The 21,470-nt window shown below is 43.7% G+C and overlaps 1 protein-coding gene across 1 annotated transcript in view; it reads right to left on the bottom strand.

The window, feature by feature from the left end:
- Positions 1–21,470, bottom strand: part of LOC126984357 (uncharacterized) — a gene marked incomplete in the record, with an annotated part of 141,274 nt that overhangs the window by 54,848 nt on the left and 64,956 nt on the right. Inside the window, 2 exon segments of the mRNA XM_050837970.1 lie at positions 4,736–4,895; positions 20,102–20,226. Coding sequence (XP_050693927.1) covers positions 4,736–4,895; positions 20,102–20,226 — 285 coding nt within the window.

Here is a 21,470-nt window from a genome sequence, read left to right as displayed (position 1 = left end):
AGGGGTATAATTTAAAATATTTCCTTTAACGGCACTTCTTATTTTTTGGTGTTTTTTTGTTCCTTATAATAGCCTTTCTTTAGTTCATTGAGTGTTTGGAGGGGCCCAAGACTACCCACATGCTGTCCTGATGATTGCCTATCAACCCGGACTCCAGCAAAACTCTCTGAAGGGGATTATGTGATGTTGTGGAGGGGAGGAAGATTTGCCAAGCAAGATGGCAGCACTATAAAACACTTGCCTGCACCACTAATTGGCTGGGGATAACCACCAGCTCTATCAAAAAAGGTTTACTGGAACTTTAGAAAAAAAAAAAAAAAAAAAACAAAAGTGTGTGTGTGTGTGTGTGTGTGTGTGTGTAAAGATGAGGGCATACACTATAGCTGAGCATGGCCGCAGTGCTCGTCTCCGTGGCATTGGCCCATGAGCCTGTAGTGGGAAGAACCCATCACCCCGGGACAGGGTCAGTGCGATATCCGGGTTACCAGAGTTTACCTTCCCCAGGTTTCCCCAGGTACCCATTTATCAACCAGCCAGCATGCTCATCCAGACAACATGCTGGATGAGCTGCAGGCTGACTGCCCAGGCCAGGATTTGAACCTGAGCCCACAGATTCGTAGCTAGGCATGCTAAATACTAGACCATGGAGACCCCCCCCCCCCCACAAAAAAAAAAAAAAAATAATAATAATAATAATAACAATAATAATAAAAAATAATAGATAAAAAAATTAAAAATAAATAAATAAATAAATAAATAATAAAATTAAATAAAAAATAAATCCATGGGGTGAGAAACTTGCTTACACAAGAACAGACAACCCTTTCAGTGGGCATCGTGCCATGCCCTTTAATCCCCCTGTGCATGATTGGGCAGGGGGGAAGGGGGCACCTCCTTATCTCAGTAACTATGCATTTTAGCAAATATCAAAGCACACACTTGGAAAGAAAAAGGAAAATACCATACAGCTGTTTCACATATGGTGGTGTGATTGTCTGGGGGTTGGGGGGGGGTTGGGGGGGGTCAAGGACATCTCACTATATAATGTGGATGAATCAGAATAAAGTTAAAATGGGGTGTGGAAAAGTGTTGGAACATGTATTGTGAGTGGGACATTAGAAAACTGATCAATTGTTGTGGTGATGATTTAGCACCACCAGCAATCACTGCGATGATTTAACACTGAAAGGGTTAAGCATCTAATGCAGACAATGTCAACAATATGAGAAAATAATTACAACAAGCAAATGAACTGAAGTTGCTAACCCATGGTTGCACTGCACAAATTCGAAATGTTTTGGCTCATGTTTTGAAATTGGTAAAATAAAAGATCATGTGGTTTGTTATAAAATGCTTTTTAAGCCATCACTCTGCCTCAGCAAGATACGGTACCTTCAGAAAGGCGGGCAGTGTCTTGTTCAACACCAGGACACTAGACGGACTATGTGTGGCTGATGGAAGATATACAGTACTCTCTCGAGTTTCGCGCTCGCTTTGTTCCGAAGGTATAGCGCTAAACTCAAGGATCGTGAAACTCGAGGTATTGAAAACACTGAAAAAGCGCTTATTTTTTCCGACCTGTGGAGATTTTTTTTTTTTACACGTGGCCTATGGCGCCGGTAGACTATCCATCTGGGCCTGATGGTCGGCCCTGAGCCCGTCATGGCAGAGGCAACTGTTTAAAGTGGTGCCATTATAATTAGCTCATGCTACCCCCCCGGAGCTCACTTTTTTTCCTCCTTTACTCCCTTGTTATCTCAAAATATGTAATTTGGAAAAAGGAAGAAAACAGGAAGAGAAAACGGGTCATTTTGAAGCCACAGATGAAGCCTTACGATTGTCTGAGATCTGAAAACACGCTTGTGATTTGCTGGGAGTCCGATGACGTCATCGCTGGCGCTCACCCAATCAGCAGCCTCACTGCCTTAAGGCGATGTCACACTGGCCGTTTTCTTCTAACCGTTGTGGCTACTGGCAACGCCCGTACACCCACCCGTTGTCTGTAAGCTGGTGTCACACTGGGCCTTTTTCTTCCCACCATGTTGGTGGCAGCTTGGGCAACCGGCAACTTTTCTGGGTGTGCGTACACACATAAGGGGAAATTAGAAGGGTGGGGTGGGGGAGGGGCAGAAGGGAGTCAGGTCAGGTCATGTCATGACACACACACAGAAAGGGAAATGAGAAGGGTGGGGCAGAAGGGAGAGTCAGGTCATGTCTTGACCAGAGTCAGGTCATATCCTGATCAAAGCCCTGATTTGACTCTCCTTTCTGCCCCTCCCTCCCCACACCATTCTCATTCCCCTTTTGTGTGTGTGTGTGTGTGTGTGTGTGTGTGTGTGTGTGACAAGTCAGGACATGACCTGACCTGAGTCAGGTCATGTTTTAACCAAAGCCGTGATCTGACTCTCCTTTCTGCCCCATCCTCCCCACATCCTTTTCATTTCACCTTCTGTGTGTGTGTGACAGGTACAGACATGACCTGACCTGAGTCAGGTCATGTCCTGACCAAAGCCCTGACCTGACTCTCCTTGCCGACCCTCCCTCCTCACACCCTTCTCCTTTCTCCTTATTTTCATCCTCTCTATCTCACCTTTCACGAGAGGGGCTCATAACCAGAGTGAAGGTACACACCTCCTCTCAAGTCAGGGGCTCGTGTGGTATTGAGGCTGCGCCGAGTTGAACCAAACGCGACAAGGAGGCGGCGGCGGGAAGTTCAAACGTAGTTAACCCTTTCCATCTGTGATGCAGACATCAGTGTCACAGTATGGAAAGGGTCAAGAGGAAATGGAAGAGGATTAATCCTCTTCTAAACCTCTCAATCCTCCTCTAAATTCCTCTTAATCCTCTTCCATTTCCTCTTCAGAGGTTTAGAAGAGGATTGAGAGGAAATGGAAGAGAATTAAGAGGTTTAGAAGAGGACTAATGGTGACGCCGTCGGATGCCGACGTCGGCGTCGCCGGAGTGAAGGGGTTAACTGTTAATAAATCTCTCTCTCTCTCTTGCCATAGCCATGATGTTTGGAGGAAAACACCCAGTGTGATACTACCTTTTACGGTAGCGTATGTGACGCCGATGGGAAGTAGACGTGACCCGTACATGTCAAAGCAGCGCGAAACTCGTGGTGATAATGCGCGAAAATTGGGATGGTAAGAATTTAGGACTAACTGCAAAACTCGAGGATCGCGAAACTTGAGAGGGTACTGTATATAATGAACTTAACCCTTTCCATACGTGACGCTGACATTGGCGTCACAGTATGGAAAGGGTCAAGAGGAAATGAAAGAGGATTCATCCTCTTCTAAACCTTTCAATCCTCCTCTAAATTCCTCTTAATCCTCTTCTACTTCCTCTTAAATAGGTTTAAAAGAGAATTAAGAGGAAATGGAAGAAGATTAAGAGGTTTAAAAGAGGACTAATGGTGATGACGTCGGATGCCCTTCGGACACCGACTTAGGCGTCGCCGGATTGAAGGGGTTAAGCAGCTCAGGAAAATTTGTGAAGTTGATGATGGGGAAAAATATTAATATTACAGTAAAAATGTTTTTTTTTATTTTTTTATTTTTCCATTCTATATTGTTGTCCTGCAATAAGATCAAGATTTAAATCAATGACAAAAAAAATATTAAAAAAACATAATTTAAATCAATTTAAATCAATGATTTTTTTAGAACCATATGATTTATATCAAAGAACCCTGCTTAGATCTATATGAAAACCCTCTTTTTTGTATCATGTAACATTGTTATTTTTTAGCGTCGAGGAACTGAGGACTGTCTGAGTTCTTCTCCACCTCTGCAGAACCTCAGCCTCGCCCACAAATCAGGGTTCCTACATACTTACACTCTACTCCCACTAAAAGGTTAGGCAATGTATGTTGATGTTATAATTTATGCTGCCTCCCTATTCCACTTCTATAACATTGCATGACTTTCATGCCTCTACATTCACAAACTATGATATTAATATATATATATATATATATATATATATATATATATATATATATATATATATATATATATATATATATATATATATATATATATATCTATATATATGTATATAAAATAATAAGCCAGTATTTTTTGTTCTTTATTTTGCCTTCAACTGATTTCTGTACTGTAAAAATGGAGTTTTGGCCAGGGGCAACGGTCCATCCAGCTTTAAGCATGAACAAGGGATATGAAACACTCGTCATTTGCTTCATTGCAAGTTGTGAGGCACGGCAAGGTAAGGTAAAGTTTGGGCATACGCATAGTACTATAATATTTCATTAAAATAATTCATATAATTTCATATGAAAATAGATCAGAGGAGACAATCTTTCTTACTTTGCTTCCTTTCTTGCAAAACAAAGCCATTAGAAGGAAAACTGATAATTCAAGTTTCTCCTCACCACTGTTATCAAACTGACACAAAGGTGAGTAAAATCAGGCTTCCAGTGAGTTGCAATATATGTAATGTATTAAATAAGCAAAGGATTCTAATGTGTTGGCTTGATTTTTGACAGCAATACATCGACGGCAATTTGACAGAAACGGTTGTAGAGAAAGCTGAACTGCATGTCATGATCCATCACTAAAAGCCAGCAACAACCACAGGAGTGCATTGGGTGTTTTAAGGATCTATATCTGCACCTGAAGGCAAAGTTTATGGACCAATGAACAGCATTGCCAGCAGGGAACCCATGATAATGATGACTGTAATATAAATGACAAATAAAACACTGACTCACCTGGATGCACTTTTTATGGAACCATGAATTGCGGCGGCAGCAGGGTGCCCACACTGCATGTGTGGGGTCAGCCACTAACTGCTCCATGCATATTGGACATTCATGAGACTGTCCCACACCCACGCCAGACTGGTACTCACGGTGGAGCCTGCAGTAAGACCTGAGGGAGGGTAGATATATAAGACTATAATAGTCCACCCCAGCAAGCAGTTAGCAAGTTCAGAAGAGCAGTCAGCATGAAAATATTGATAAAAGACAGAAAGAGAGGCAACTTTGTGGCAGAGTTTGAGAGGTAAAACTGTCAGTAAGAGGAGGAGAGTTGATGAGATGAAGAGCCTTGGACTCTACTCAATCTAAAAGGGCCGTGTGTGGAGCTCCCCCACACGAGATTGATACTCCATATGAGGGTGGACAAGATTTGTATATGGACAGCAACTGGAAGGGGGAGAAAAGTTGGAGCTAATACAGAATGCATAACCAATATAAAACATATTCTTAAAAAAACTCTGTATTACAACTGCCTTACTCCTTCTTTTCAATCATTTAAAATGGTGGCAATGTCCATTAAAACTGTTGGGTGAAATATATCTTTTGTCTGCCATTGTGGATTTTATTAAGTTCATGAGAAAGTTCCATCGGTGTGATGACCCTTGTCAAGCATTCTGCCGCCATGTTCCCACAACCTCCTTTATGTGTTGGGTAGCAGCGCAGGTTTTCTGTAATTATAAGTCACAAAGTTTTGGCTTACAACATGTCCAGTGAATCTCAAGCTGCTCTCAGCGGCCGCCTAGAGTGCCTGGCAGTACACACCAGCCTCACGGCAAGGCAATATTTATCCAACAACACAACGCCTTGGGGTGTATCAGCTCCCAAGTCCTGCTCTCCCTTGATGCAGGTGTGAACACTTTGCTGTACCAGTATAGATGTGTTTCATGAAGTATTACTGCATATTTGTGCCTTAAATTCCATTTGGTGCTGGTTTTGTGGAGTTTTTTTTTTTTACAACAAAAGTCAGCACAAGGGCAACAAAAAGTGTAGGAAAAAAAAGCCCTCTACTTGACGCTCCCACAACAGAAGACAGTATAGAGTAGCCAAAAGAGAGATCAATTCCGGGTGGAGAGGTGTCTTGATACACTCTTCTTGAAAGAGGTAAGTTATAGGCAGGAGGAAATACAGACGAAAGAAGGCTGTTCCAGAGTCTACCAGTGTAAGGGATGAAAGAGTGAAGATGCTGGTTAACTCTTGCATAAGGGGTTCGGACAGCATAGGGATGAGCAAGGGTGGACAGTCGAGTGCAGTGGGGCTGCGGGAGGGGGGAGGCACGCAGTCAGCGTGAAAATATCGATAGAAGATAGAAAGTGAGGCAACATGACAGCAGAATTTAAGAGGTAGAAGACTATCAGTAAGAGGAGAGCTGATGAGACGAAGAGCCTGAGACTCCACTCTGTCCAGGAGAGCCACGGCGGCCTTTTGACCACAGCACACACACTTGACCTTTTTCTCACCAACAACATTCTTAACATAACAAACACTCAAATCGTTCCAGGACTTAGTGACCATGGCACACTCATCGTTGACGCTGACCTCCGACCAATTACAGCACCCTCTCGAGTTTCGCAATCCTCGAGTTTCGCAGTTAGTCCTAAATTCTTACCATCCTGACTTTCGTGCATTATCACTCCGAGTTTCGCGCTGCTTTGACATGCACGTGTCACGTCTACTTACCATCGGTGTCGCACACACCACCTTAAAAGGTAGTATATCACTGGAAGTTTTCCTCCAAACATTGTGGTTATGCCAAGAGAGAGAGAGAGAGAGAGAGAGAGAGAGAGAGAGAGAGAGAGAGAGAGAGAGAGAGAGAGAGAGAGAGAGAGAGAGAGAGAGAGAGAGAGACTTATTAACATGTTAACTGCGTTTGAACTTCCCACAGCCTCCTCCTTGTCGCGTTTGGTTCACCTCGGCGCAGCCTCAATACCACGCGAGCCCCTGACTCGAGGGGAGGTGTGTAGCTTCACTCTGGTTATGAGCCCCTCTCATGAAAGGTGAGACAAAGTGGATGAAAACAAGGAGAAAGAAGGGTGTGGGAAGGGAGGGTCAGAAAGGAGTCAGGTCAGGGCTTTGGTCAGGACGACCTGACTCAGGTCAAGTCACGTCCATACCTGTCACACACACACAGAAGGTGAAATGAGAAGGATGTGGGGAGGATGGGGCAGAAAGGAGTCAGACCAGGGCTTTGGTTAAAACATGACCTGACTCAGATCAGGTCATGCACACACACACAGAAGGGGAATAAGAATGGTGTGGGGAGGGAAGGGCAGAAAGGAGCGTCAGATCAGGGCTTTGGTCAGGATATGACCTGACTCAGGTCAAGCCATGACCTGACTCCCTTCTGCCCCTCCCTCCCCTCACCTTTCTCATTTCCCTTTCTGTGTGTGTGTCTGTATGTGTGTGTGTGTGTGTGTGTCATGACATGACCTGACTCTCCCTTCTGCCCCCCCACCCCACCCCACCCTTCTAATTTCCCCTTGTGTGTGTACGCACACCTGGAAAAGTTGCCGGTTGCCCAAGCTGCCGCCAACGCAGTGGGAAGAAAAAGGTCCAGTGAGACACCAGCTTACGGACCGACAACTCACTCCCGGATGGGCGTACGGGCGTTGTCAGTAGCCACAATAGTTAAGAGGAAAATGGCCAGTGTGACACCGCCTTAAGGCAGTGAGGCCGCTGATTGGGTTAGCGCCGGCGATGACGTCATCGGACTCCCGGTGAATCACAAGCATGTTTTAAAAGCTCAGCCAATCGTAAGGCTTCATCTATGGCTTTAAAACGACCCGTTCTCATTTCCTGTTTTCTTCCTTTTTCCAAGGTACATATTTCGAGATAACAAGGGAGGAGTAAAGGAGGAAAAAAGTTAGCTCCGGGGGGCAGCATGAGCCAATTATAATGGCGCCATTATAAACAGTTGCCTGCACCATGACGGGCTCGGGCTGACCATAAGGCCCAGATGGATAGTCTACCGGCGCCATAGGCCACATTAAAAAAAATCAATAAATAAATAAATAAAAAAAATCAATAAATAAATAAAAAACCTCCACGGGTCGGAACAAATAAGAACTGTTTCAGTGTTTTCAATACCTCGAGTTTCGCAGTCCTCGAGTTTAGCGCTATACCTTTGGAACAAAGCAAGCGCGAAACTCGAGAGGGTACTGTAGACATAAACAGAGACCCAGACAGATTTTCCTTTTTTCAAGGGTTGACTTAGACGTGATCAAACAAGACCTAACTGCCTTCAGCACTTTTTTTTCGACAGACCCACACACAAGACCTTCCACCAACTGGAACAACCTGAAACACACCATACACGCCTCAATGAACAGACACACACCACAAAAAAAACTTTCTAGTAGGTACACACTTCCCTGGTTTTCCAGGGATCTACGCAGACAACATCACAAGAAACAAAGACTCTATAGACGTGCGCAGACATACAACACAACAGATAATTGGACCGCTTACAAAAAACACCAAAAGACATTTGCCAAAATCATAAAAGTAGTGGAACGCAAACACATAGCAACTTACCTCGAAGACAATGTAAGAAATAACAAAAGAAATTTTTTCAAATTCTTTAAGACGCGCAAACATGACACTAACACGATTACATCACTTAAAGACAACACTAACACATTAGTAACCAGCCCACAACACAAAGCACAAATACTCAACACACAGTTCCAATCGGTATACACACAAGAACACAACCTGACACCAAACATGCCCCACAGTCCCTTCCCCCTGACAGCTCCCCTTGACATTACGACTAACGGAGTACAGAAATTACTGGAAGGACTCGACACAACCAAATCCACTGGCCCTGACAACATTTCCGCCATCATCCTTAAATCCTTTGCCCCCATCCTTCAGGCCATATTCACCCAATCACTATCATCCACCTCATTACCCTCTGACTGACTTTTGGCAAATATTAATCCTTTATTCAAGACAGGTGACTGGACTGACCCAGCCAATTATCGCCCCATCTCACTAACATTGATTCACGTAAAATTTCGAACACATAATGAATCACCTTTCTTTTCTTTCTTTCTTTCTTTTTCTTTTTTCTTTTTTACATCTTTGCCTGTGGCACCAGTGGGCTTGTTTTTGGAGGGGCCTGATGGTATGGCCCAGCCCGTTGTGGCGCAGGCCAGTGTTTTATAGTGGCACCATCTTGCATTGGCTCATGCTGCCCTCAAGGAGCTCATCTTTAATCCTACAATCTAGTCTGGGTTGATAGGTGGTCTTCTGGACACCATGTGGGTAGTTTTAAGCCACTCGGCGGTGGCTGAAAAATCCCAGCTTGGTGGCACCGGGCAGGGATTGAACTCATGTCGTCCTGAACACATCACCGTCACGCTGTCGACTCAGCCACCGCCAACATCATCATTATTGACTCACAACACGGCTTTCGACCTAAACGCTCATGTGAATTGCAACTCATTACTACATATGACAACATTACGAGGCTACTTGACCGACGTAACATTAAACAAGTTGACACTATTGTTTTAGATTTTGCCAAAGCCTTCGACAAAGTCCCACACAAAAGACTGACATTAAAATTGAAATACTACAGTATTTCAGGACCTATTCTTCACTGGATCACTGCATTTCTTACTAACCGGACTAAACGTGTTCTTCTTGACGGATCTTCATCTGACACTGTCCCTGTTTCTTCAGGTGTCCCACAAGGCACCGTTCTAGGTCCTCTTCTTTTCCTCCTGTACATTAACGATCTTCCACTGTTGACGCCTAACTCTTCCACTAGACTATTTGCCGACGATAGTTTACTGTTTAGAGCAATAAAGACTAGTGACGACTGCAGACTACTACAAAACGACTTGGACGCCCTCGAGCGGTGGGAACGCACCTGGCAGATGCACTTCCGACCAGACAAATGCAAACTATTAAGATTCACCAGAGCGCACAACCTCATCCATCACATTTACACTCTCCATAATTCAGATTTAGAATCAGTTCACACACACAAGTACCTTGGTATCCATCTTTCAACTAACTTGAAATTTAACACTCACATAGGCCATATCAGTGCCACAGCCAACAGAATGCTGGGGTTCCTGAGGAGGAATTTACATAACTGCACACCTGACATTAAACACATAGCCTATGACACACTTGTGAGACCAACACTGGAATACTGCTCCACGGTGTGAGATCCTCACACACACAGAAACATTGATAGGTTAGAACAAATCAACACCAAGGCGGCTAGGTTAATTACAAACAATTACACTCGAACGCCTGGAATCACAACACAGATCAAACAACAGATAAACATGGAACCTCTTCACATTCGCAGACAAGCACACACTTACACTTATGTACAAGATCACAAACACTCACATTGACATTGACCCACAAACATACCTACACAACGCAAACAGTCAACGTACTCCTAACACACACATTCATAAATACCAAGCATATCACACTAACACTGACGCATACAAGCACACACTCATACTTTCCACGCACCATACGTGACTGGAACAGCCTCCCTCAACAGATTTTAGACTGTGGTACAATACTCATTAAGAAAACAAATACACACTCACTTGTCACCACAACACACCAACACTAACAATTACACTTGATTCACTTCCCTCCCCTGCACACTCGGCTCCCCCATCCCCCCAACAGTCAACACAAATATGCGTGTTATGCACCTGTACAGGTGCCCTGCACATTAAGATCCAGATCTAGATCCAGATCCAGAGTGGAGCCCCCCCACACGTGAGATGCATACTCCATACGAGGGCGGACAAGGCCCTTATAATGAAAAGCATCTGTGCAGGGGAGAAAAACTGGCAGAGATGACACAGAACGCCCAACCTCGAGGAAGCTGATTTAGTGAGAGATGTGAAGTTTCCAGTTGAGATTTTGAGCTAAGGATAGACCAAGGATATTTAGTGTTGAAGAAGGTGACAGCTGAGTGTTATTGAAGAATAGGGGATATGTGTTTGGAAGATTGTGTCGAGTAAATAGGTGGAGAAATTGGGTTTTTGAGGCATTAAAGGACACAAGGTTTCTTTTACCCCAATCGGAAATGGTAGTAAGGTCTGAGGTTAAGTGTTCTGCACCTCCAGTTTGGAGTCTTGTAATTCCTGTTGAGAAGGTCTTCTGTTGAAAGAAGTTGAATAATGCAGAGTGGAGTCGTCAGTGTATGAATGGATAGGACAGTTTGTTAAAGAAAGAAGATCACTAATGAATAACAGAAAGAGTTGGTGATAGGATAGAGCCCTGTGGAACACCACTGTTGATAGGTTTAGGGGAAGAACAGTGACCGTCTACCACGGCGGGGATAGAACGTCCGGAAAAGGAAGCTGGAGATAAAGGAACAGAGAGAAGGATAGAAACCGTAAGAGGGCAGTTTAGAAAGCAAAGACTTGTGCCAGACTTTATCGAAGGCTTTAGATATGTCTAGCGCAACTGCAAAAGTTTCACTGAAATGACTAAGAGAGGATGACCAAGAGTCAGTTAACCCTTTCCATATGGTGATGCTGACGTCGGTGTCATGAAACAACAACACAATATACAGTGACGCTGACGTCGGTGTCATGAAGCAGCAACACAATATACAGTGACGCTGACGTCAGTGTCATGAAGCAGCAACACAATATACAGTGACGCTGACGTCGGTGTCATGAAGCAGCAACACAATATACAGTGACGCTGACGTCAGTGTCATGAAGCAGCAACACAATATACAGTGACGCTGACGTCGGTGTCATGAAGCAGCAACACAATATACAGTGACGCTGACGTCGGTGTCATGAAGCAGCAACACAATATACAGTGACGCTGACGTCGGTGTCATGAAGCAGCAACACAATATACAGTGACGCTGACGTCGGTGTCATGAAGCAGCAACACAATATACAGTGACGCTGACGTCGGTGTCATGAAGCAGCAACACAATATACAGTGACGCTGACGTCGGTGTCATGAAGCAGCAACACAATATACAGTGATGCTGACGTCAGTGTCATGAAGCAGCAACACAATATACAGTGACGCTGACGTCGGTGTCATGAAGCAGCAACACAATATACAGTGACGCTGACATCGGTGTCATGAAGCAGCAACACAATATACAGTGACGCTGACATCGGTGTCATGAAGCAGCAACACAATATACAGTGACGCTGACATCGGTGTCATGAAGCAGCAACACAATATACAGTGACGCTGACGTCGGTGTCATGAAGCACATTGTTGCCAAGTGATCCCATATTCTGTTCTGGCTGTACCTAGGAATTCCGTATATTGCCCTTGAGTTCCTATTTTGCTCCACCGTAGAAAATGCCTCAAGCCTGTTTATTTTATGGTAAACTATTTTCTCTCTCTCTCTCTCTCTCTCTCTCTCTCTCTCACACACACACACACACAGACCCTAGACCCTAAACCCTAGACGTGTAATTTAACCCATAAACTGCGCAATTAAGATTCGGGAATAGCTCCTGGATGCACAACAAATGGCAAAACAATAACCTGGTGAAAACAATTTTTAGTATTACAACACCCAAGAGAGACATGTTGAACACCAAATAGTGCAAAAAATAAATAAATAAATAAATAAATAAATAAATAAATAATAATAAATCACTTAATGTGGCAATGATGGCACGATAAAGGTTGCGGATATGAGGCGACCTTGGGAGCGCTGGTAGTGACGGGGTAGATAGGACGGAGGCAGAGGGAAGATGACACATGGCACAGTCACGTCTGAACATTCTCTTGCCACTAATTGTTCATTCCAGTTACAACAAACAAAATATATCACAGGAAACATCACTTTGTCAATTTCGATAATCAACCTCTTGTGCATCATTATCAAGAGGCCAGTCATTAGTCACACCAGCAATATTTCTGTCAAAGTTATGAATGTCTGGCACAAAATCTGATTCATCAGACCAGACGAATGGAGTACGCATTGTCTCGCGTCTCTGAGGCTCCTGTTCTCCCTCTGCCTCCCCCTCCTCTCCCACACCAGCTGACACCCCTCCCTCATTCAGTTCATTAGCTGAGTCTTCTCTTATACCCTCACTGTCGTTTTCCTCATCTTTCTGCCACTCTGAATCATCGGACAGTGATGATGGGGTCAGTGAGTGACTAGGCTAGCTAGTAACTTTCCACACTGTTGGAGAGGCAGTGTGTCTGTGACCTTGAGCGCCAGAAGCATGCTCACGCTTGCCATGCTTCCTCAGACCAGCTGAATCTGATGGTTGAATGCAATCTGAATCACTGCCTCTTTCAAATTTGTCTACTACAATCTTTCTCTTTACCAATACTTTCTTTTTACCCCCTCCCATGCCTCCCCCTCAGTTACGACCGCAGGAGCTATATGAGACTGGTTGGCATCAGTAGATGACATAATTCTACTCTCCATGGCTGCTAAAGAGCAACTAATATGACAATGGTGACTACATGGTGCGAAAGAGGGAAGATGTTGCCACACGAGGTTCATTGGAATATACTTTGGCATCGCGGGAAATATAAATATTCACCTTGGAACATGTGTCATCTTAAGATGTCTGGCACAGTCTAACTCATAGCATCTTGAGATGTCTGGTGCAGTTTACGGGTTAAGGTGGGAGCTGTACTAGGTGGTAATCATGCTGTCCTGAAGTAATAAAGGCTGTAACAAGTGAATAACACCGAATAATGAGCGAGGAGAAAGTGGGGGTGACGCCATCGTCGTCACCGCCGGGTTTGTTTACACTGGTAAACAGGGGAGCCAGGCCAAGGGAAAGACAAGAGAATGATTTTGATGGTTTCTCGGACGACGTGGAAAGGCACAGAGACTGAGACATTATGTTGAGGAGGCTTATCGACTTGGAAAGGGAGATGAAGGTTATGAAGATAAATTGGGGACGATGGAGAGAGGTGGACGTCCTGAAGACAGTGAAGAATGTATGGAATAATGCATACAATGACCTGCACAAGCAGGTAACACTGAATGAGAAAAAGACAGAGGACACTGAGGAATTAAAAGAAACACATAAAGTCTGGAAGGAGGAACTGGAAAAGGAGAATGTTAGCTTTAAGAAAATTGTGGAGGAGCAAGTTAAGGCTAAGGATGAAGCAATAACTGAAAAGGTGATCAAGGTGATAGAAGAAAAAACAGAAATAGTGAGGGACATGGTTGAAAAAAAGAAGTCTGTGGTAGTGGTGGGCATTAACGAAGAGCACATACCGATCAGAAATACAAGGGAAAAAAAAGAAAGGAAGGCTGTGGAGCAAGAAATTGAAGTAATTCAGGAAGATCATGAGCTGGTAGGGGAAATCGAGGAAGTATTCAGGCTTGGGAAGTACGAAAAAGGAGCCCAACGACCAGTAAAAATTAGATTTAGGTCTCAAGCTGCTGCAGAAGAAGTGGTGGGAAAGGCATGGAAGTTAGCATGAACAGAGGCCTACAAAAATGTCTGGGTAAGGAAGGACAGAAGTGTGGAGGAAAGGAACACGATAAGAGACTTGAAGAATCAAGCCAATGAAAAGAATGAAGCAAGGTCGGAAGAGGAGAAAAAGAAGTTTTTCTGGGGAGTGATAGACATGGACCTAAGGAAGTGGTGCAGAAGGGAAGAGGAGACAGCTTGAAGGTGGCATACACTAATGTGAACGGGTTAATATTGTCAGTGTTAGAGATAGGAGATTATCTGAGTAAGGAAAAACCAGATGTTATGGGGATTACAGAAACAAAATTGCCTGGTAGTATAGATGCATTTAACTTAGGGGATGGTAAATATAATGTATGGACGAGAAATAAGAGAAAATAAACAAGGAGGAGGAGTGATGCTATTGATGAAAAAAGAATGGACAGTGGAGGGAGTCACCTATGGCGAAGGGGAGGCAGAGGTCTTGAGTGTGGGAATAAGACTGCAAAGGGGAGGATGTAGAAATATCGTAGTGGTGTATGTCCCTCCAAAAACAATTCATGGACAGAAGAATTGTACAAGAAGAAGCTAGAAGATACAATAGATTGCCTAAGGAGATTGCTGGAGGAGAAAGAAAAGATTCTGATAATGGGAGATTTTAATTGTAAGGAAGTGTCATGGGAAAACTGGTCAACAGAAGGAAGTGAAGCTTCATGGGGGAACAAGGTTTTGGAATTGGTTATAGATAACGTCCTCACATAGTGGGTAAAGGAAAATACAAGATTCAGAGAAGACGAGCCATCTAGATTGGACTTTATAATCACCATGGACCCAGATATCATTGAGGAGATGAACTATAAGAGCCCTATAGGGAAGAGCAATCATGTACTTATTGAGTACATATTACAAGAAGGAGGTAAAATAATCAAGAATAAGGACTACAGGAAAGAATGGTTTAACTTTAATAAAGCAAATTTTGAACAACTTGGGAAACATTTTGAGGAAGCACAATGGGATACTTTTTTTTGAGGCTGATAATGTGGAGGAAAAATGGGCTATCTTTCTACGGATTTATAACGAAGGAGTGGAAAAGTGGGTACCAAGGATGAAAGAAGGCCAGAAATCAAGAGAAGAGTGGTATAACAGAAAGTGCGTAGACGCCAAGCAGGATAAGGAGAAGGCATGGAACAAATGGAGAAAAAATAGGAGGATGGATCTATGGAATGAGTACAAAAGGAAGAGGAATGCTTGTGTCAAAGTAAGAAGAGAAGAAAAAAGGAATTTTGAGAAAAATATTGTAGATAAGTGCAAAGACCAGCCAAAACTGTTTTATAAGTTCATAAATGAAAAGTTGAAAAATAGAGATGAGATTCAGAAAGTTGAAGTTAATGGTGAAACTTTTGATAGTATAAGTGAAATAGTTGAAGTGATGAATAATTGTTTCCAAACAGTGTTCACAAGGGAGAGTGAGTTTGAAGGTGCAGATACTGTGCCGGGGAAAAGAGTGGGTTTGGAGAGAATACAAACATCAGCAGATGAAGTTAGAAAATTATTGGAAGAATTGGATGCAAGGAAATCAGCAGGACCGGATGGTATATCAAATTGGGTGCTAAAAGAATGTAACCAACAAATAGCTGGAAAGTTGAGCAACTTGATTAATGTCTCACTAGCACAAGGAAAGGTACCAAGAGACTGGAAGAAGGCTAACATCGTCCCAATACATAAAGGAGGAAGTAAGGAAGACCCGTTGAACTATAGGCCAGCGTCATTAACAAGTGTAGTAGCAAAGATGTGTGAGAAAATGATAAAAAACAGATGGGTAGAGTATTTAGAAGAAAACAGTACATATATTAACAAATAGCCAATTCGGATTCAGAGGAGGACGGTCTTGTGTAACTAATCTGATCAGCTTCTATTCAAGAGTCATTGATATAGTACAGGAAAGAGACGGTTGGGCAGACTGTGTGTATCTGAACTTAAAGAAGGGGTTTGAGAAAGTACCACACAAGCGATTAATATGGAAACTTAATCATGTTGGAGGTCTGGGTGGTTCAATATTGGATTGGATTATGGACTTTTTGACGAAGAGAGAAATGAGAACAGTAATCAGGAATAATAAATCAAGCTGGATGGAAGTGACGAGTGGAGTCCCCCAAGGATAGGTGTTGGTTCCGATAATGTTTGTAATTTATATTAATGACATGACAGAAGGGGTGACAAGCTATATGAATATGTTTGCTGATGATGCTAAAATAATGAGGAGTGTGGCTAATGAAGATGACTGTGTAGCCCTGAGCCAAGATCTCGATAGAATAAGCGAATGGTCACGCAAATGGGAAATGACATTCAATACAGAGAAGTGTAGCGTGATGGAGTTTGGTAAGAGCAGTAGACGAATATCAGGGAACTACTCTCTGAGTAATGAAAGAATCATGAAAAAAAATGAAGAAAAAGACCTGGGAGTGATCATAACAGACAAGTTATCCTTTGGAAAACATAGACTGGATAACTGGGGAAACATACAATCTTCTTAGAAATATAAAAGCAGCATTTACATATTTCGATGAATAAATGGTGAAGAAACAAATAACATCGATGATACGTCCAAGACTGGAATATACAGCATTAGTGTGGTCACCTAGATTGAAGAAAGAAATTAGAAAGTTGGAAAGAATACAAAGAGCAGCGACTAAATTACCGGAAACTCTGAGAGAACATACTTATGAAGAAAGACTGGAGAAATTGGGACTAACAACACTGGAGAGCAGAAGAGAGGGGACCTAATAGCATTATACAGGATACAAGAGGTATTGGAGAAATTGGACAGGGAAGACTTAGTGGTACGTGACAGAAGTGTAACAAGAGGCAATGGCAAGAAATTGAAAAAGAGCGCTGTAGGAGAGACCTCAAGAAATACAGTTTTCCATACAGAAGCATAACAACATGGAATGGACTTGACAAGGGGACCGTGTGTGCAAAAACGATTCATGAATTTAAAGCCAAATTGGATAATAAGCATTATGGAGACAGGACAGCACGAGCCTAGTATGGCTTTTTTCCTTTATTTCACAGCTACAGTACCCTCTCAAGTTTCGCACTATCCGAGTTTCACGATCCACAAGTTTCGCAGTTAGTCCTAAATTCTTGCCATCCCGACTTTCGCGCATTATCACCCCGAGTTTCGCGCTGCTTTGACACGTACGGGTCACGTCTACTTATCATCGGCGTCACGCACGCTACCTTTAAAGGTAGTATCACACTGGACGTTTTCCTCCAAACATTGTGGCTATGGCAAGAGAGAGAGAGAGAGAGAGAGAGAGAGAGAAAATGGGAAGAGAAAACGAGTTGTTTTGAAGCCGCAGTTGAAGGCGGCTGCCTTACAATTGGCTGACAGTTCTGAAAACACGCTTGTGATTCGCTAGGAGTCCGATGATGTCATCGCCGATGCTCATCCTATCAGCGGCTTCACTGCTTTAAGGAGGTGTCACAATGGCCATTTTCATCCAACCATTGGAGCTACAGGCATCACTCATACTCCCAACCGGGACCAAGTTCACGGTTGTCTGTAAGCTGGTGTCACACAGGACTTTTTTCTTCCCACCGCGTTGGCGCCAACTAGGGTAACCAGCAACTCCAACTTTTCCTGGTGTGTGTCACACACGGCCAAGGTCGGTTGGCCGTATCCACATCCACAACATAAACAAAGCACTTGCCCTGTATCAACATGGCGTTGTCTGGTAAAGTAAGGGCTGTCGCAGCTTGTGCTGCCATTACCCAAGTTATGGACTTGTTGCTGCAGTTAAATGGAAGGAAGAAACAGTTGTGGGTGTGGCATGCCTGTGGTTCCTCCATGCCAGTTCTCATTGTCACCACTGCGCGTGCGCGGCCAACCTACCCATCTAGACTCAACCACATAAACACATGGATCAAAAAACTACAAACACACACACACACACGTCATGCCCCGGGAGTTTATTTTCTCTTTTTTTCTATTTTCCTACACGTCCTCTGCGTGTATCAAAACACACGAGAAATTAATCACAACAAGGAGAGGGTATTCCCCAGCTGCCTGGGATTGAACCCGCAACCAGCGTGACGGGAGAGCCACTCCTTACCAAGTTGGCCAAAGCGGTATCCCACTGGCTAAGTGGGTTATGGGAGGCTTGTTCATCAGGCATAGTTGCCACACTACATGACTTTCCCCTCTATGTAGATTAATTTCTGTGTTGAGACTGTGACCCATTTTGGTGCACTATTTCACAATGTCCCTGTAGAGACATACCTCCAACATTTCCCATTTTCTATTACCCTCAGAGCATGGGCCATCCTACCTGTTACCCTTCGGGGAAACTGAACAGAACTGCAGGAGAGGATGCCCAACGCTATGCTACCAGTGTCATGCCCCGAGAGTTTATTTTCTCTTTTTTCTATTTTCCTACACGTCTTCTGCGTGTATCGAAACACACGAGAAATTAATCACAACAAGGAGAGGGTATTTCCCGGCTGCCTGGGATTGAACCCGCGATCAGCATGACGGGAGAGCCACTCCTTACCGAGTCGGCCAATGAGGTACCCCACTGGCTAAGTGGGTTATGGGATGCTCGTTCATCAGGCATAGTCGCCGCACTACACACACACACGCACCAGACACATTAAGAACCATTGCAGATGTTTCTGACAAACAGAAACGACTTCACCAATTCTTGAGTGTGCTAGAACGTATTTGGTGAGTGGCACACATGAACCAAACCTAGCTCTTGGCAAGAAAAGAGCAGTCGTCTTTAGCACTGCTCTCTTCTTGCCATTGGGTATGTTTGGTTTGTATGAACCACTCACCAAATAGGTTCTAACACAGTCTAGGAAATGGTGAATCCATTTTTGTTTGTGAGAAACATCTGCCATGGTTCATGATAAGTCTGGTGTGTGTGTGTGTGTGTGTGTGTGTGTGTGTGTGTGTGTGTCTTTGTTGTTACTCGATCCACGTGTTTATGTGGTTGAGTCTAGATGGGTGGGCCGGCCGCTCACGCGTAATGGTGACAATGAGAACTGGCATGGAGGAACCACAGGCATGCCACACCCACAACAGCTTCTTCCTTCCATTTAACTGCAGCAACAAGTCCATAACTTGGGTAATGGCAGCACAAGCTGCGAGAGCCCTTACTTTTGCAAACGACGCCATGTAAATACAGGGCAAGTGCTTTGTTTACGTTGTGGATGTAGATACAGGTAACCGACCTTGGCCGTGTGTGACGCCAGCTTACGGACAACCAACAACTCGCTCCCGGAATGGCGCACAGGCGTTGCTAGTAGCCACAACAATAAGAGGAAAACGGCCAGTGTGACACTGCCCCAAGGCAGCGAGGCCGCTGACCGGGTGAGCGCCGACAACGACGTCACCGGACTCCCGGCAAATCACAAGTGTGTTTTCAGAGCTCAGCCAATCGTAAGGCTTCATCATTGGCTTTAAACGACCCGTTCTCTTCCTGTTTTCTTCTTTTTTCCAAGGTACGTATTTTGAGATAACAAGGGAGGAGTAAAGGAGGAAAAAAAGTGAGCTCTGGGGGGCAGCATGAGCCAATTATAATGGTGCCACTATAAACAGTTGCCTGTGCCATGACGGGGCTTGGGCCGACCATGAGGCCCAGATGGATTGTCTACCGGCGCCATAGCCCACATGAAAAAAAAAAAAAAAAAAAAAAAAAAACTTCCACGGGTTGGAACAGATAAGCGCTTTTTCAGTGTTTTCAATACCTCGAGTTTCGCGATCCTTTAGTTTAACGCTATACCTTCGGAACGAAGCGAGCGCGAAACTCGAGAGGGTACTGTAGGTAAAACAACTAGGTAAATACACACACACACACACACACACACACACGGCATAAGCCCAGGCCCTGTAAAACTACAACTAAGTAAATACCTGTAGTCATTGCTGAACATACAAAGGGTGCTGTTGCGGATGCCACACGGGAAGTGGTACCTGCGCTTACACTTCTTCTCGACACAGCCAATGGTTGCTCCCTTCTTGAGGCAATAGGAACAGCTCTGAGGAGACAAAGACATCTTAACTGAGCCTGTAAGAACTACAAAGCTGTCAGCATCTGATGAGAGATTGTGTCAGCTACAGGTGCTACAAAAAACCTCTGTTGAAAAGGTATGATTTGAAGCACTGAGGTCATATAAGAGGGTTCAAGGCAATGCCATCTGCACAGTTAAGACTTTTTTATTATCTGAGTAATATCTTCTTTTTTCTTTTTCATTTTTCCTTATTTTCCCTTGTGGAGTTGGAAGGGTTGATGAGGATGTTGTTTTCTTTCATCTTGGTAAGTAGGGAGACTTTTCTGCCTCAGGATCCCCTTTCTGACAGGCAACCCCAGTTTTCAGCTGAGGACCCAGGTGGATTGCCTACCATGGCTAATGAGCCCCACCTGCCCAGGTTTGTAGTTGGAGTTATCCCCCTCCTTGGTAATATATCGGCACCCTCATCAAAAATTATTGCTTATGCCGATGATACCAGCCACTATGTACCTATATCTTCCCCCCAACATAGAAGAATTGTTGCCGAGGCTCTCCAAGAGGACATTAATAAAATCATGTTCTGGTGCAATCAATGGGGGATGAAATTAAACCCGTCTAAAACCCAGAGTCTAATTATTATTAGATTTAGGACCCACCAGCCTGTTCAGCCTCCTATTATTATTAATGGGACACCTATTAAGAGATTGCACTTCCTTAAAATTGCTTGGTGTTACTTTTGACTCTTGAAAAACACATACGGCAGTTGGTGGCATCAAGTTCCCAAAAAACAGGGTTGCTTCGTAACTGCAAAAAGATATATCAGGATGATTCAGTTATTTTACGGAGTTTTTACTCATTCATCCTCCCTTCCTTTGAATATTGCTCCCCTGTATGGCTTTCAGCTGCCAATTCCTATCTTCATCTTTTGGAGAGTGCCTTCAATAATATTAGATTCCTACTAACCAATCTTAATACAGGTAACTCTCGATTTACGCGAGTATTGTGTCCTTGAAGAGGTCGCATAAATCAAAAACAATGTAAATCAAACAAGATGTAGGTTTCTATCGAAAAATATGTATTCACTTCATTCAGTGGAGAGAGAGAGAGAGAGAGAGAGAGAGAGAATATCCATATCACCGAGATATCCACTCAAGCACTCAGTCTCAGCCTCACTCATGTGAGGAAGAAATGAGTGACACCATGAGCGACTGGCTAGTATTGGTACCGGTACCGAGCAGTCTTAAGAACATAAGAACATACTCACCACATGA

The sequence above is a fragment of the Eriocheir sinensis genome, chromosome 5, assembly GCF_024679095.1.
Source record: "Eriocheir sinensis breed Jianghai 21 chromosome 5, ASM2467909v1, whole genome shotgun sequence".
NCBI classification, from domain to species: Eukaryota; Metazoa; Arthropoda; class Malacostraca; order Decapoda; family Varunidae; genus Eriocheir; species Eriocheir sinensis.
The sequence above is the reverse complement of the archived record's forward strand: the minus strand, read 5'-3'. Positions and strand labels throughout refer to the sequence as shown.